At 61.9% G+C, this 17,054-nt stretch overlaps 1 protein-coding gene across 3 annotated transcripts; it reads right to left on the bottom strand.

The window, feature by feature from the left end:
* Positions 1 to 1,108: 1,108 nt before the first annotated feature.
* Positions 1,109 to 16,058, bottom strand: KLHL30 (kelch like family member 30). 3 transcript variants are annotated; one of them, XM_012473476.2, is made up of 9 exons: positions 15,974 to 15,992; positions 14,542 to 14,660; positions 13,234 to 14,055; positions 11,878 to 12,010; positions 9,999 to 10,085; positions 9,129 to 9,284; positions 7,280 to 7,468; positions 5,813 to 5,958; positions 1,110 to 4,359 (listed from the first exon to the last, which is right to left on the bottom strand). In XM_012473476.2, the coding sequence occupies exons 3-9, from the start codon at positions 14,005 to 14,007 to the stop codon at positions 4,108 to 4,110; spliced, it is 1,737 nt and encodes a 578-aa protein (XP_012328899.2). In that variant the 5' UTR covers positions 14,008 to 14,055; positions 14,542 to 14,660; positions 15,974 to 15,992; the 3' UTR covers positions 1,110 to 4,107. The 3 variants fall into 3 exon arrangements, with proteins under 3 accessions (XP_012328900.2, XP_012328899.2, XP_012328898.2); XM_012473475.2 differs by lacking the exon at positions 14,542 to 14,660 and having other exon boundaries at positions 15,974 to 16,058; XM_012473477.2 differs by lacking the exons at positions 9,129 to 9,284; positions 14,542 to 14,660 and having other exon boundaries at positions 1,109 to 4,359; positions 15,974 to 16,026.
* Positions 16,059 to 17,054: the final 996 nt, after the last annotated feature.

Genomic DNA, 17,054 nt, shown 5'->3' with positions numbered 1-17,054 from the left:
CAGTTGTTCTGGAGAATGCACAGATTGGGTTCAGTTCAGTGAGCATTTGCGCAGTTCCTGCGATGTGCCGGGTACCAGGCTGAGCCCTCGGACTCCGCTGTGGCCTCCTGCATGGGCGTGTGGGCAGTCTCGGGTCTCATGGGGGACAGTTCTTCCTCACTTCTGCCCAGAGGGTCTCTTGAGTTTTCTGCTAATTGTCTACATGATTTTAATAGATTAATTAAAAGAATTGTCTTTAGCTCACCTCTCGGTTGAATGCAATGCCATTTTGGAAAGAATCACATCCTTAAATGTGACTGTGATCCAAATCACCCTGGCTTCTGAGGGAGTCACGATGGCTAGTGGGGTCTGTTCCAAACAGGACACTACCCCATGGAGATTCTTGTCCTAGTCCTCCTCACTCTCAGTGACAGCCACACGCCTGGCTGCGCTGCCATGTACCCGGTGCCGCAGAGCCCAGGAGAAGCAGCGGCACATGCACACCAGCAGCCACACTTCAGACCAGGCAGCTGGCACCGTGCTGGGCACGGGATGGAAGGCGAGCGACACAGCCCAGAGGTGCAGACATCTTACCTGTGTACATGGCGGGCCCTCTCTCTTCTTAGGCCTTGGCCCATTCTCCATCCATATGCCTGCTTTCAACTGGATCAACTGATTGCCCAGCCAGCTGGAGTGTGGCCTGTATCCGTCTGTTTTCTTGCTATAAAGGAAAACCTGAGGCTGGGTAATTTATAAAGAAAAGAGATTTATTTGGCTCACAGTTCTGCAGGGGTACAGGAAGCATGGCGCCAGCATCTGCTTCTGCTGAGGCCTCAGGAAGTTTCCCCTCCTGGCGGGAGGGGAAGGGGAGCAGGTGTCACACGGTGAGGGAGTAAGGGAGCGCGGCGGAGGTGCCAGGCTCTTTAACGACCAACCCTCTGTGAACGCACCACCGTTACTGCACCACACTCTGCATGAGGGATCTGCCCCCATGATTGAGACGCCTCCCACCAGGCACACCTCCAGCACCGAGGACATTCGGAGGGGACAAATCTCCAAACTATGTCATGGTCTACACTGACTATGGAAAACTATCAGGTGACCAGTCCATTTAATCACAGTCACATGAGGGTGTCAGTGGCCTGATCCCAGCAACCACTGTCCCTGCCTGAACAGGGAAGATGCCAGTAATAAAAGGGGCCTGTCTGGGAGGTGCTGGAAAACTCAGGTCCAGTGCAAGTGGCTGGAAGTGTGCATAGGGCCTGGCTCGGCTGGGGACCCAGGGGAGCTGAGTTAGAGCTGGCAGTGCTGGGCCTGGCTGAGGGCCCTGTGGGCTCACTGAAGGCTAAGGAGCCTCAGTTTACCCAGCATCCTCTGGACGACATGAGCACGTGGGGCGGGAGAGGTGGGTTTCACCCGCACACCCCTGCGGGCTTTGCACATGTTCCAAGTCTACGCACTCCCCTTTCTAGAAGCCCGTATTGGCCTCACGCCTTCTCACGAGTCCTTGCTTGCCTGGGATTTTGATGGCGGGAGGGGATGCCGTGGCTGCCCAATGATGTCCCTTGGTGAACGAGCGCATCAGTGTCTCTCCATGCAAAGCTCTCAAGTGGGTGACGAGTGATGGACCTTCTGGCCACCGTCCTGGTGCCCTGGCCACCTTCTCCACCTGTTCTCTGTCCCTGAGTGGCCACTACAGCCGGTCAATGGCCTCTCTTCCCTCTGGATCCTGGTTGGATTTGGCCTGTAGGAGGCACTGGTGGGAGACAGGGGACAGGCCAGAGGGGGAGGGCGGGGGATGGGCTCTGCCACTTCCTCCCAGCCCGGCCATGGGGGTGGTGGCTGCGCCCTCCTGCCAAGGCCCTCTCTCAGCAGCTCCCTGGAGTCTCTGTCTGCCCTTTCCCTTCCCCCAAGATAGAAGGGGTGGCGCTCCCCACTGCCGCTGTCCTGGGACGCCTCTCCAGCTGCTGCGCTCCCTTCACCCTGCCCACAGCATGGGGAGAGGCCGTCAGGAAACTCTCCTCAGCCACTCACCTGAATGCCCAGCAGGCCGCCTCTTTCCTCCTGGGAACCTGTGGGGTGCAGTGGCCCCCTGAATCAGGAGCCCAGCTGATTGGGCGAGGTGCACTTTGGCACCTCAAAGCTGGGAGCCAGGCCCTGGAGATGCTGGTGCCCTCCACCCGCAGCCGCCTGTATTCCCATGGGGTGTGCAGGAGTGGACAGCGGGCCTTGCTCTGGCATGCGGCCCTTTTCACTACTTTGTGATCAAAGTCAGCCTATTTTGACATTTCATGTCTTCAGTTTTATTTAAAATATTTTTGCAGAAATGGTTTACATGGAGGTTTTGTTTTTAAACAGCCCTTTGGCTGAACTCCTTCCATCACTGTCTAGAAAACATTTCGGATTTCCACATGGAAACAGAGCCCAGGGCCCCAGAAACGCTCACCCTTGCTTGATCCAACCCACCTGCCACCAAAGGCCTCAGCTCCCGGCTCTTGTTCCTTTGGAAGCACCCAGAGGCCCCACCCTGTATGGCCCTCCAGGGTCAACTCACTTCTTACTGCACCCAGCCCACTCCCTGTAATCCCAGCACTGTGGGAGGCCAAAGTGGGCAGATCACAAGGTCAGGAGTTCGAGACCGGCCTGGCCAACATGGTGAAATCCCATCTCTACTAAAAATGCAAAATTAGCCAGGTGTGGTGGCGGTGCCTGTAATCCCAGCTACTTGAGAGGCTGAGGCAGGAGAATCGCTTGAACCAGGGAGGCAGAGGTTGCAGTGAGCCAAGATCTCACCACTGCACTGCAACCTGGGTGACAAGAGCGAGACTCCATCTTAAAAAAAAGAAAGGGGGTATGAGAGGTCAGGTCAGAGAGCAAAGTGGACCCTACCTATGAAAGCTCCAGAGACCCAGGAGTTCCTATCCTCAGAACCCAAGGATGTCAGAGGCCCCTCTGGTCCCCAGGGCAGGGGGGCAGTTCAGGAGGAACCCATGGGCTGGCCTGGAGAGGAAACCTGGATCTGGCGGGAGATGGGAGCTGCCCGAGGCCTCCTCGGGGCAGTGCCAGAGCCTGTGCCTGGCTGGGCCTAACTCCTGACTTCTAGCCCCATGTGCCAGGGTGGGGCCTGTGGCAGTGAGGACATGCCACTGGGCACACAGGGACAGTCCTTCATTGTCTCCTTAGCTACAAAGGTGGGTGCCTCATTCAGGATAGGGGAGAAGCACTGGGAGCCTGAGCCAGCAGGAGTCGGGCTGCAGCTGTCAGGGGGCCCATCAGATGCCACCCCCACCCTCAGGAGACTGCCACCAACACACCCAAGAGTCATCTCCTGGTGGAAAATTTCATTCTGATGAAAAGCCTTTGTTCTGACACAGAGACGGAGGCCATCCCTTCCGAGAGCAGCCTCTCCTGCTCACCTCCCTGGGGCCCTCCGGCCTGCCCCCACGCTCTCCTCCCTCCTTCCTGGGGCCTCTGTGGGCGCTGCCCACTGGGTGCAAGAGTTGAGTGAGGGCCTCCTTTGTCCACAGCACCAACATGCAGAGGCTGTGTGGGGACCCAAAGCCCACACAGCCAGCCCCGTGTGTGATGGACGCGGAGCTTGAAGCCTAGAAAGGGAAGGTGGCCGGCGCAGTCACGCTGCTGTGAGCCAGGCAGAAGCAGGCCCACGAGGACCTGGTGCTGACCCCATCTCCGGGGCCTGCCCTCTCCAGCAGCCTCAGCTTCCTGGACACTCTGTGTTCACCCTACATTCATGTAACTGCTCCCGAAGCCCCTGCTGGGGCCCAGGGGCAGGAGCGGAGCGTGTGAGCTCTGGGAACGCTGGCCGGCTCCCGCTCCTCTCTCGGAGGTCTCTGCAACCCCGGGGCAGCAGAGCTTCCTGTCCCTGTTATGCCGGCGTCCAGCACTCAGGCCCTTGTCACTGCTCAGCTTGGAGTGTGGTGGCCGCAGAGACCAAGGCTGTGTCCTCCGAGCCGTGCCGTCTCATCACCCCCGGTGGCCCGAGCCCAGCCCAAGCCCTGGAAGGAACGGTATCTCCAAGTGGACAAATAAGCGAAAATGAAAGGGGACCGTTCCACAGGGCGATGAGGGGCTGCTGTGGGGGCCCCTCCCCGGGGAGCCCGCCCTGGCTTAGTGCTCCTGGGCAGGGCTGAAGGGCCGCGTCCACTTGGACACGTCCAGGAAGACGGCGGAGGCCCCGTGGTAGAGCCAGAGCCGGGGCAGGGCGCCGTGGCGGGTCCAGGTGTCCCGAACCGTGTCGTAGGCCTCCATCTCCACGTGGTAGTCGCCTTCCATGCCCTGCCAGCGGCCGCCCGTCACGTACAGCGCGTCACCCAGTGGCACCAGCGCGCCGTTCTCATGTAGGCTGTGCTGGGACTGCACCTGCGCACAGTCAGCGGGTTAGTGTCCTGCAGGCGGAGGCCGGAGACAGGGCTGAGGGTGCACTTGGCAGGGTCGGGGGAGCGGCAGAGAGGACGGCCAGCCACCTGGCCCAGACCCCTCCAGGGCACCAGAGCAGAGTCCCTGGGCAGCCCGCCCAGCCCCTCGAGCTTCCTCCGACTCTTCTCTTAGTGGGGAGGCCCATTTCCCTCTTGACCCTCATCCCTCGGGATGGCACGTCCACCCCTGCAGTCAGAAGGGGCCCTGAGGCCTGAGCCCAGAGCTGCCTCCCGGGGAGTCTGCCTGACTTGAGGCTTCACTGAGGCTTCCCTGTCTCACAGGAGACGGGTGTGGCTCAGCCCCAGCAGACACCCGGGGAGAGCCTAGCCCGCCATGGATGGGCCCCCTCGCCTCCCCCCGGCACCCCCTGCTCAGTCTCTAGCCTTGGGAGTGCCCCTGAGCGGGGTTGTGGGGTGAGGCTGGCAGCTTTCCAGAGGCTGGAGAGAGCTGCGGCTTCAGGAAGAGCCCAGGCGGGCGGGAAGCGGGAGACCTGTCTGTCTGCAGATGAAGACAGGGAAAAGGGGGGACCCAGGCCCGGAGACGGCAAGGCAGAGCCCTCCTGTGCTGGCCCTGAGCCTGGGTCAACGGCCTGGGCTGGAGGAAGGCCTGGCTGTAGCCCAGCTGGGAGAGCACATGCTGCCTGGCAGGGCCCACCCTGCACCTGTCTCACCGCTGTAATGGGGCCCTTGGGTCAGCTGAGCACTGACGCCAGGGGACAGCTGTGGGCAGCAGGACTGCAGAGGAACTGTTGTCACCAGGCTGGCAGCCTGGAGGGTGGCTGCAGGGAGTGCCACCTTCTCAGCCTACAGGGACTTGGGGTAGGTGGGCAGGCCCAGGGCATCTGGCTTGGTGCCAACACCCATGCCCAACCTCCTGGGCACTGTCCCCTCCACCACAGAAGCTGCCCAGAGGTCCACCTCCTCCCCTTCCTCAGGGACTGATGGTCAGAGAGGGGACATGGTGGAAGTGCTGAGGACAACAGGAAAGCCACGGGGCTGGCTGCTCTCAGCTCATGCTCAGCTCAGGAACCCCCTCCCTGGCTTGGCCACCAGGGGCAGAGGACGCACTCCCTCTTGTCCCTATAGCAGCCTCCAGCTGAACCTGGTTTTGCTCCCTGAGAAGGTGGACAGGCCACCCCTCTGTAGGAAGCTGGCCGTGCAAGGACAGAGCACCAGTGGCCAGCAACCCTGAGCCACGTCTCCCACTGTCACTGTCTCCCCTGTCCTCAAGGAGACTCGGGCCAGGGCACTGTTGTCACCTTGTAGCCTGGGGGGGATCTCAGTCTGTGTCACCCCCTTCATTGTGGGCCCTCTGTGGGCACGCCATCCTCACTTCCCAGGCTGGCTCTCTGTCAGGAGTCCCGGGCAGGGCTCACACACGGGGAGAGGGGACCCACCTTCTGCCACAGGTTGGCCCCGGGGTCGTACACGTAGACCTTCTTGGTATTGTCCCCGATGAGGTAGAGCGCCCCGTGCAGCGCGGCACAGCGTGGCGAGGACAGGTACTTGGGCAGGAAGGGCGAGGCAATCACACTCCACGCATCTGCGGGGGTACGGGCACTGGCCACTGTCACCAGGGTGGCCAGGGCTGGCTCCCCTACTCTGAGGGGCCCCGGCTCAGTGCCTCTTTGAACCTCAATGAGCCCATCTGTGAAATGGGAGTAGGTTCCTGCGGTGCAGCTGGAGGGACCCACGCCTGCCTCTCACCCAGCCTCGCTCTCTCCCTCTGGGGGCAGTGACCCCTCACAAGGCTGCAGCATAAGTGAGGGGCTGCGGAGGGTGCAGTGTCCCTCAGGACTCTCCCCGTGGGAGGCGGCGTTGGCCTGGCTGCCACCCCCCATCCTGACTGGGGACTGCTGGGGGCCCCTGAATCGCTACCTCCTCCCTGCCCAGCCCCCACCCCTGGGCCTGGTACCGATGGGCCTTGCATGGACCCTGGGCCCAGTTAGTCACTTGAGGGGTCCTCACAGCCACGCCTTAGAATGGATCCTGCCACCATCCACACTGTCCCCGCCACCATCTACATTGTCCCTGCCACCATCCAGTGTCCCCGCCACCATCTACACTGTCCTCGCCACCATCACACTGTCCTTGACACCATCCACACTGTCCCCGCCCCCATCCAGTGTCCCCGCCCCCATCCACAGTGTCCCCGCCCCCATCCACACTGTCCCTGCCACCATCCAGTGTCCCCACCCCATCTACACTGTCCCCGCCCCCATCCACAGTGTCCCCGCCCCCATCCACAGTGTCCCCGACACCATCCCACCGTCCACAGTGTCCCCGACACCATCCACAGTGTCCCCGCCCCATCTACACTGTCTCCGACACCATCCACACTGTCCCCGACACCATCTACACTGTCTAGAGGGTGAAACAGGACTGGAGACCAGGGCCAGGGGTGTCCGGCTCAGAGTTCAGTGGGGCTGGGCTGGGCCTCAAACTCTGGCACGGAATCCAGAGCCCAAGATGGGCCTCGGGGCCTAGGAGGTCGGGGGTCACTGCTCCCAGCCCTCAAGGCCCTTTCAGGTAGAAGAGCAGCCAGGCAGCTGCCAGGTGCTGGGCTCAGGTCACTGGCACCCTGCCCCCAGCCCCAGCCTGCTGCTGCCCTAAGGCTGGGCAGGACAGATGTGCAGCTCGCCTCTGCGCTGGGACTCTGCAGAGGTGACGCAGTGGGTCCCCGACCCCTCGGGCCCTGCCTTCCTCCACATCCCCTTCTCTTTGTGAGAGCCTGTGGCCACCTGCCCTCTCCACACGGGCGCCCCCTGTCCTCGGGAGCCCCACCCTTGACATCACTTCGAGGGGACTGTTGCCTGCCGAAGGGGCCTGCGGTCCCCTGTCCTCTGTCCCTGGGCCCTGCCCACCTGTGACAGGGCTGTAGCACTGCAGGGCCAGGGCGTTGTACTTGCAGGCGCTGGAGCCCACCAGGTAGAGCCGGCCCCGGCAGCCGGCGGCCGAGAAGTTGCTGACGTATTTGAGGGCTGGGCTGACAGGCGTCCAGCTGTCTGTGTAGGGGTCGTAGCTCTCCACCTCCACCACATCCAGGGTGGTGCCTGCGGGGCGAGGGCGGGGTGGGTCAGGGCTGGGAGGAGGTCAGGCCTGGAAACTCAGGGACTGGGGCTTTGTAAGGCAGCAGGGACCACCCTGGTGGGAGGTGGGGTGGGCTCCTCATTTCACAGATGGGGAAGCTGAGGCTCTGAGAGGCGCCAGCACCTCCTAAGGCCATGCCACCAGGAAGGGGTATGGGGGGTGGACACCCAGGGCCTAGAAATGCCCCGTTCTGCAGCTCGAGCTGAGGCGGATGTTCGGAAAGCGGCTGGCAGGGAGCCCTCAGGAGGCCGCCCGTCCCCAGGCCCCTCACGTGCTGGGAGTCATTTCCTGGGGTGCTCTGAACTGGAACGAGGGACACAGCCCTGGGAGAGCTGGTTGTGAGACCCTGGAGCTGTAGGCAGCTCCCTTCCAGTCCCACAGAGAGTCTGGGTGTGACAGGGATGGGGACCTCTCCTGGGGAGAGCGGGCCCTGGCCTGGGCCCCTGGGAGCACCTGGGGACCTCACAAGCCCTGGGCTCGGGACCCCTTGGTGCTTTCTGGTCTCTGGTTGGGGACATGGTAGCCACTGAGAGAAAGGGAACAGCTGGGACAGGTGGGGCATTAGAAGTGGCCTTAAGGCCAGTTGGTCACCTACAGAGCTTTGGGGCCACATGTCTTCCTCCCCTTCCCGTCCCCTCCTTCCCGCACTCCCCGCTTCCTTCCTTTTCTTTCTCTTTCTTGCTTTCTTTTTCCTTTTTGAGACTGGGTCTTGCTCTGTCGCCCAGGCTGGAGCGCAGTGGTGCACCTTGGCCGGCACATGACACCACACCTGGCTATTTTTTTAAAAAAAATTTTACTGTCTGGGCACAGTGGCTCACTCCTGTAATCCCAGCATGTTGGGAGGCCGAGGCAGGTGGATCACCGGGGGTCAGGGGTTCGAGACCAGCCTGGCCAATATGGTGAAACCCCATCTCTACTAAAAATACAAAAATTAGCTGAGTGTGGTGGCACGTGCCTGTAATCCCAGCTACTCAGGAGGCTGAGGTGGGAAGATCACTTGAGCCTGGCAGAGGGAGGCTGCAGAGAGCTGAGATCGTGCCACTGCACTCCAGCCTGGGTGACAGAGCAAGACTCTGTCTCAAAAATTAATATAAATAAATAAATAAATAAATAAATAATTTTAAAAAGGGAGACAGGGTCTCTCTAAGTTGCCCAGGCTGGTTTCAAACTCATAGGCTCAAGCAGTCCCCTGCCTCACCTCCCAAAGTGCTGAGATTACAAGAGTGAGCTGCCACATTTTGTTTTTCAATGTTTCTTTAATCAGTGAAGGCTCCTGGGTGACTCCTTGCTGTAGCTGCGGGTGCTGGCAGACGGGTGTGCCTGTCCCCACTGCAGTTCCCCAGGACCCCTCCCGGGGCTGACTTACTGCCCTGCCATCTCTGTCCCAGCACAGCAGAGGCACTGGGAGCTGGCCAGGGAGGACGCCCGGGCGTGGGTCTCGATGGCCCACCTGGTCAGGAGCCCTAGCCTGCGACTGGCCTGCCCCACCAGACAGAGAGCCCTGAGGGTGGCAGTGGGAGCGGCATCTCTGTGGTCTCTGAGGCCAGCATGGGGCTCTCCTGTAGCTGCAGGGATGAGAGGCTAGAACCAGGCCCCGGGGAGGCGTGGAGAGGAAGGCCTTACCGCCGATGACGTAGACCTCCCCGTTGAGCGCCGCGCTGGCGTGGTTGGTGCGGGCCTTCAGCATGGGCGCCACGGGCTTCCAGGCGGCCTCCTTCAGCGGGAAGCACCAGGCCTGAGTGGTTGACCAGGTGTCTGTCTTGGTGCCCCGAGAGCCACCTGCCGGGAGAAGTTCTGTCTACATGGGTACCACCTGCCTGGGACACCAGGCCAGTGGGGTCTGGGTACCAATGTCCAGGGCTCTCCTCCCATGCCAGGCCGTGACTGCCAACATGGTGAGCCAGGGTGGGACCGGGGTAGCGCAGCGGAGCTGTGTGACTACACAGGACCCTCCATCCCCCATAAACAAGGGGGACAAGATCAGTAGTTTAAGGCCCTATCAGCGGAAGCTTGTTCCCTACCAAATCGTACAAGGAACCCCAACTTCTGAGATAGGAAAGAGCAAAGTGACCCCTGCGTCACACGACTCCTTCTGGGGACCACCTGGTCAACCACCCAGGCCTGGGGCTTCCCACCAAAGGCCACTTGGAACCTCGTGGCACCCGTGCTGAAGGTCCGCAGCAGCCACTCAGAGCCACTCAGAGCCACACAGAGCCAGCGCAGCACTCAGCGGGCAGATCTGGAGCCTCCACAGAAGGAGCTGTGTGGTGCAGAGGTTGGCCCACGCCAGCCTGTGTACAGGAACGGCTCCCAGCTCCCACAAGTGACATGGATTTTAAGTGTCCTTGTTTTCACACGCATGGTAAGGCCTGGACAAGCTGTGGCTAACCATCAGGGACCCACAGAGTGTGGGGAGTCGGTTTCAGAGGGGCTGCACTGTGCCCAGTGCTTGGCTGGGCAGAGCATCCCCAGAAGGGCCCCCAAGCTGCTCACCTGTGACATAGATGGCATTGTTCAGGGCTGCCAGGGAGAAACCCCACTTGTGGTAGTCAGGGAAGTCTGGAAGTGCCATCCACCTCTCTGGCAGGAGGAGAGAGGCAGAAGGGTCAGGCTGCCAGGCTCCCTGCTGGAGCCATCCCCACTCCCGCTTCCCGGGTGCCTTTCCACGCACCACTGCAGAAATGCCCCCTTCCCTGGTGGGGAAAGGGAGGGGCAGGGTGGCATTGGTGCGGGGGCACAGGGGGTCCTATGCCCTTTGGCTTTCCACCCCCTCCACAGAGCCTAGGACTCAGAGTAGACACGGGCTAGCCCCTGGGAGGAGCAGCCAGGCTTTGGAGGCCAGGGTCTCACCTTGACCCTGCAGTTGACCCCACTGACCCCAAATGGACCATTCAGCCCCTGGGTCTGCCTTTCAGTCAGATGAGTGTGGGTTAAGTGGCCTGATCTGTGGGTGTCACTAGTGGGTGATGACACCAGCAGCATACCTTCCCCTTCCCCTTCCTCCTTCCCTGCCCTCTCGGGCACATACAGGGGATTGGGCACAGGCCCTGCAGCAGGCAGAGCAGGTCCCAATCCCAGTTGCTGTACCCCAGCCGTGTGTCCTTGGGCAAACCCCAGCCTCAGTTCCCTTGTAGAATGCGGGTGACATCTGCCTCCCAGGAGCTATGAGGGCTTCACGGAACTGCTCAGCTGATGACGGCTGTTAGGATTATTACTGCTATGGCTGTGGGCAGAGCAACGTGCCCAAGTTAAGCCTGGCTCTTGGAGCTACAAGAGGTAAACTGAGGCAAAAGATGAGAAAATGCTTTGGAAAATCAAGATAAGACAATAAATTCGGAAATGGTAAAGTCCTATAAATGAACATGTTTTGGGTATTTGTGGAAGAGACCCAGGCCTTTGGATGTCCCCTAGGAAGACTGTTTACTGTTTATGACCATTTTGGGGAGATGTGGAATATTCCAGGCCACCCTGGGAGCAGAGCCTGGCATGGTGGGCAGAGGCCGTGTCCCCGTGACTCATGGCTCTGTCATTCCAGGGTGGGGATTGCCCGGCCGTCAATAGGCCCTTCCTGCCAGCATCCCCACCTCCCGCCCAGGTCTGAGGGACAGCTGTTCCCTCCTGACGTCAGCCCCAAATCCCCTCGTCAGCCCCTGACCCCAACAGCCGGCCTCGGGCTTCCTGGAGCCTGCCAGTTGTTGACGCCATGGGGATAGTTGGCGACCTACCAACCAGCCAGCCTGCATCAGCCCTTTCCAAAGCACCCCCTGGGGCCAGTGCGGGGGGGCCTCCAGAGCCTCTGAGGGGACCCCATGCCTCCTTTCCCGCCAAATGGCAGACCTGGTCTCAGCGCCCACTTCAGGGCTCCCTGCAACTGTGTGAGGAAGAAGCAGCAGCCCATTTCACAGAAGAGGAAACTGAGGCTCAGAGCGGTGAGGTCAGCTGCTGGAGGGCTGGGATAGGAGCCCCGTTTGGGCTCACCCAGATGCTGAGCTCTCACTGCTCCAGCTGCCTGCACCCCTCACCCCAACCCCGCTCTCCCCTTGGGGTCTTGATTCCCCTGTCAGGTGCACCGAGCGGGGTGCATGGGGAGGGCAGCGGTCTGGCTGCCCACCCCACAGGGTGCAGTCTGGGCCGTTGAGCCCTGTGCACCAGCCCCAGGGCCTAAAAGGGACCAGAGTCCCGGGCTCTGGCTGCAGGGAAAGGGAACAGTAGTGCCTCCAGCCTTCCTCCCCACTGGGGCGCCCAGGCTCCTCTGCAGCCCCCGGGTGAGGTCCTGTATACGCCTCACTTGCTCTACCTGCAACGAGGGCACAGCAGCTCCTGCCGGGACCGAGGGACAGCAGACGGGCCCGGGCACGAGAGGGGTACTTACTGGCCTTGCTGTTGTAGAAGGCAAAGTTCCCAAGGTGGGGGGTGAGCTCCTCGCCTGCCTCATCCTCCTCCAGCGCCCGCCCGCCCACCACCACCAGGACCTCCTCCAGCTTCTGCCGGAGGGTGGGTGGCGCCTGTGGGGTGGGAGGCCAGGATCAGAGCAACAGCGACGTCTCCCCATGCCCAGAGCCCCTGAGTGTCCTGGGCAGGCCTCAGCATGTGTGTGCATTGTGTGTGCACGTGGGCATGCATGTTGCCTGAGTGCACAAGCTGGCCCTCCTCACAGCCGCGTGCCTTTCAGGTCCATTCCTGAACCGCCTTCAGAACCCACCCCGCAGCAGGTCTGCAGCGCCACGCATGAGCTTCTCCCTGCCCCTGCTCCCTGGGTGGCCTCTAGCAGGCAGCACGAGGGTGTCCTGGCTCAGTGGGAAACGCTGGCCGCCTTAGGAACATCCGGTAAGCAGTCACTGTCTAGGGCTCCCCCACAGCCACCCATCCTGGCCCCCCGATGGACCCCCCAGATGTCCCACTGCCAGCATTTAGAATACAAGGTGACTGCCTCCAGGTAAGGCTCTGAAGCCAGCTCCAGCAGGAGGCCGGGTGCTCTGTGACTGGCTGGCATCCAGTGGGGACAGGGGTTAGGGTTTTCCCCTCTCCTCACTTCACCCCGGGCCTGAGGACCGTCAGCCCAAGCCACTCTTTGTCCCCGGACTTGCCTCCTTTAGAGTGCCCTGGAGCAAGGCCGCTGAGCAGGGTGTCAGGCAGCTGACCGAGCAGCCACTCCCAGACCTGTCACTCCATCATGACCCGCCCTCCCCGCCAGGCCCACCGCCAGCACAAACAGGAAGTGGCACCCCGTAAAAGCTCGGGCGGACTGCCAGGCCTATCTGTGCCTCCTTTGCCTGTGCACAAGCTGTGCCACCTGCCTGGATGGTTTCCCTTCTTTTTCTCCTTGCAATCTCCTATTCCTCCTCTAAGGCCCAACTCAGATGCTGCCTCCTCCGGAGAGCCCTCCCTGACTGCCAGCCCCTCCCAGAATGCATCCTGGGCATGTGTTTGGCCCTTCCACACTGCCTGAGACGTGTTTCCAGGTTTGTCCCACTGAGTGCAGGCTCCTTCCAGACAGGGTCAGATCTTACCACTTCTACATTCCCCCCGCCGGCACCCAGGGTGTGGCACACTGAGGCACAGTCCGCACTTGAGGGTGAATGCTGATGTCCTCACAGGGAACTGGCCCAAACAAGGAGCAGTGCAAGGTCCGAGTGCACCTTGGGATGTCCACCCCTCACTCTGTCCCTACGCAGGTGGGTGTTTGCCCTGCTTCCCAGGGATGGGGGCCTCCCAGCTGCTCACTCACCTCATCATGGCCCTGGGACAGGGCTGCCCGGCATGCCTCCGACTCCTGGATCAGGGGCTCTGTGGCCAGCAGTTGCTGCACGCGGGGCCTGGGCACGGCGTCCAGGTGCACCAGGCTGAGCAGCTCGGGCAGGTGGGCAGCCCGGACCTGCGGGTCATGGCGCACCCAGCGCAGCAGGGCCTCAAGCCGGCTTTGCTCTGGCTGCACCTGCAGCAGGTCGCTGGCCAGACAAGTGGCCAGCCGGTCTCGGGGAAGCTGAAGGAACTCATCCTCACGTGCCACAGCCTCAAAGTTCTCTCGCAGGAAGGCCCAGGCCTTGGCAGCCACGCCCAGCAGCCCTTGCTGCTCCCCAAACTCACAGATGCCCAGGCAGTTGGCAGCATCCAGCTGCTGCTGCAGGTAGCGGCCGCAGACCTTCTGCACGGAGGGGAAGTGCAGGCGTGCAGCTGTGCGTGTCAGCGCCTCCACATTGCCCTGTGTGATGGTCAGCCGGCCCGTGTACACAAAGTCCACCAGTTGCCCCACCACAGCTGGCTCCACGTCCCGCAGCTCCACGCGCGCAGAGGAGCTCTCGGCGAAGTCACCCGCAAACATGGCGTGGAAGTAGGGGCTGCTGAGGGCCAGGAGGCCACGGTGGCATGGCAGTTCCCGGCCACCCACCAGCAGTGTCACATCTGCCAGCTTAGGCTGAGAGCGCAGCCGCTGCAGGCCCTCCAGCATGTCCTGGGCGTGCGAGGGCAGGTGGAAATTCAGGTCATCCACGTTCCGCACCATGATGCCGTGCCCACTCAAGGGAAGAGGTGCCTGGAGCCGCCTGAGCTCCTAGGAGAGAAGAGAGCAGGGTCAGTAAAGAGGGGACGGTCTCATCCAGCTGAGCAACCTGTCCAGTCTGTCCATCAGCCCTTTCATCCCTTGATAAACACAGGCTGAGGACCATGTGCCAATCACTTTACCCGCCATCTGCCTCAAGCCACTCCTGGAACCCTGCAAGGTAGGGCAGGTGGCATTCCCATTTGCAGTGAGGAAACTGAGGTTCAGAGAGGGTGGGAGACCTCCCCATGGCCAGGCATTCAGGGCAAGACAGGCTGGCAGGAGAACCCATGCTCTGGGCCTCTTCCACAACCCTGGGCTACACTGAGCCCACCCCCAGGGGCCCTGGAGGCACCCAAACACCAGGGAGGTGTCCTCTGTCCCAGATCCCACGTTGCCGGGGAAGCCATTCGGGGGCCACAGCAGCTCCCATTCCCGTGGTGCTCCCAGGTGCCAGGCCACATGCCAAGCATGCAAAGAAGCTCTCGGCAAAATCACCTGTGCATTCACCACTCAGCCCCACGGCAGTCCTGGAGGGTGGGTGTAATCATTGCCCCTTTTACAGCTGGGGAGACTGAGTCACAGAAGGTTTCAGTCACTTGCCCAAGATCACACAGCTAGGAAGTGGTGGAGCTGGAGTTGGAACTCAGAGCTCCGCTTGGGGGCCCAGGCTCATCCCTGCATTCCAAGTGGCCTGGTGGAGGCTGCTAAACAGAAATGGCCAACCAAAGGCAGGCAGTGTTCTGGAGGGTTTCACAACACCACGCTCACATGGCTGAAGTCAGCGAGGCCGCTTCCAGGCTCATGTCATTATGTGCGTGTGACTTGTGTCCTTCTGGAATCGCACCCTAAGACAACCATTCCTAGGAGAGATCACGTCTATGCTCAAGCCTTCATCTCGGTCACCCCAGGGCGAAAGGCTGCGCGGCGGAGAGGCCGTTCGCCCGCTGGGGGGCGCCTCGCAGAGCCGTACTGGGCAGGATTGGCGGCCGTGCATCCACGGGGACAAATGCTTGGGAACGCCAGTGGCATGGAAATGACAAAGCTCAGCTGGAGAACCAGGAGGCCAAGAGCCTGGCTGGGGCGGCCTCGGTGCGGATGCAGGTAGTGGGAGCTGGGGCGCCCCTGCCTCCCGACCCCGGTGCTGCCTTTTGACCCTGGAGCAGGGAAGCCCCTGGGAGTGCGCCAGGCTTCGCTGACCAGCCCCAGCTCTTGCACACAGGGCGGCTCAGGCGGCCGGAGGCCCCACGCCCCAGCTGCCCGGCCGGTACACGACGTACCCACCCAAGACTGCATGCATGGGGTCCTGCCTGGCCCCCCCAAGGGGGTGCTGGAGCTGGTGAAGGCGGCTCTGCCCTCCCTGGGCCTCAGGGAGATGAGCTGGGGCCTGAGTAGGCGACGGGCTGTCCCTGGGCCACCGCCTGCAGGCCTCACATTCCTGTCATTGTTGTGCTGTCTTGGGCCAGCTGCTGCCCTGGCCAAGGCCGGCAGGTGTGAGCGCCCCCACTTTCCCTGGGGGCTCACAGGAGCCTGCTGACACCCCTGAGTCCCTGCATGGGCCTGGGGCTTCCTGAGGGTCTCAGTGCCTCACCCTAGTTCCTGCCCAGCCCCGGAGTGAGGAAGCCGAGTGGGCAGGACAGCAAACGGTCTCAGCCCAGCCAAGCTGGCGACTGTGGCCAACTGGTCCTGGCTGCCATTGAGGGGTGGCCTGGCCTCCCTCCCATCTCTCCAGCTGGGACAGAGGGAAACCTGTCTCCTGAGCCCCCACCCCGAGGAGCCTGGCTTGGCCACTGGCAGGGCTAGGGGGTGTCTCCAAAGCACCCCGCTGTGATCCTGGCCTCCTGGGCCTAACCCACCCTCCCTACTGCTCCCTGCTGGGTTCCCCCCACCCTCTCTGCTGTCCCCTGTTCCACAGACCCCTGGATCCTACCTCTCAGCCTGGACCTTGAAGCAGAGAACACAGACCCGAGAGCAGGACTGCCCAGCCAGCAGCCAGGGGACACGGAGGCCTGCAGGGCGGGGCAGGGCTGGGCTGGTGGCCACGTGGGGACAGGAGGGTATTTTTAGCCTCTGTCTGCAGGGCAGGGGGAGGGTCAGGCAGTGAGGGCTGGGCGGGTGGGGGAAGCAGTGAGACACTGGCTTCTCGGTGACTGTCAGCTCAGAAAGCCCATTGAGGCCTTTGAGGGACCCGTGGCCTTGGACAGACTTCAGGAAGGGCTCCAGAGCAAGGACGGGTGGAAGCTGTGGCAGCTGGGCTGACTGGTGGGGGCGGGTGCAGCTTGCCCACCTGTTTCCTCATCTGCAAGGTGGGGACAGCGGAGCCCGTGGTGGGGGACCGGGGTCCCAGAGAGCCTTGGCCCAGGGCCACAACGCCGATGGGCGCTGCCTTCTTCACCGCTGACGCCGATGGGCGCTGCCTTCACCGCTGACACCGACGGGCACTGCCTTCTTCACTGCTGACGCCGACGGGCACTGCCTTCTTCACCGCCGATGCCGACGGGCGCTGCCTTCTTCACCGCTGACGCCGACGGGCGCTGCCTTCACTGCTGATGCCAATGGCACCTATGTGTCCTCTTGTTCTTTTGTCACAAGGGAAAATTCGATTATCCTGAATAAGTGCACTTTGGCCTGCAGAGGCTTTCCAAGCTTGGGGTCCATGGTGGTGGTGCAGACACTTTGCTCAGAGAGGGGAGGAGGCACCCTCAGATTCGGGGTGATCCTGGGGCTCCTTCCCCTGCTACCCCATGGCCTTGGCCTTGGGGCTGCCCAGGACAGCTAAGAAACAGGGTCATCTAAAGCTCCATCAGCAGGTTCGCAGCCTCCCATCCAGCACCTGGTTCGTGGAGGTTGCAGGGGGAGCGCCTCACACCTGGGGTACCTGGCTCAGAACCGCAGGCCCCGACCAAGGTCAGGTGGGTTGAGTTGGGGAATGAGGGGCCACGGGACACAGTGTCAGAGCAGAGCTTCGTGGCTGAGGGGCTTCAGGTGCACAGGGGAGAAGCCCTCAGCCC

The sequence above is a fragment of the Aotus nancymaae genome, unplaced genomic scaffold (genome assembly GCF_030222135.1).
Source record: "Aotus nancymaae isolate 86718 unplaced genomic scaffold, 86718_ANA_hifiasm-v0.15.2.pri h1tg000031l, whole genome shotgun sequence".
NCBI classification, from domain to species: Eukaryota; Metazoa; Chordata; class Mammalia; order Primates; family Aotidae; genus Aotus; species Aotus nancymaae.
The sequence above is the reverse complement of the archived record's forward strand: the minus strand, read 5'-3'. Positions and strand labels throughout refer to the sequence as shown.

What these genes read in the sequence shown, in the direction of transcription:
- KLHL30 (XM_012473475.2), bottom strand. Translation starts at nt 14,007, where the DNA reads ATGGTGCGGAACGTGGATGACCTGAATTTCCACCTGCCCTCGCACGCC. An exon ending in CTTCTACAACAGCAAGGCCA is followed by an intron (nt 10,086 to 11,877) that starts GTAAGTACCCCT and finishes TCCTCCTGCCAG; the next exon opens with AGAGGTGGATGGCACTTCCA. An exon ending in GGAGGTCTACGTCATCGGCG is followed by an intron (nt 7,469 to 9,128) that starts GTAAGGCCTTCC and finishes CTCGCCCCGCAG; the next exon opens with GCACCACCCTGGATGTGGTG.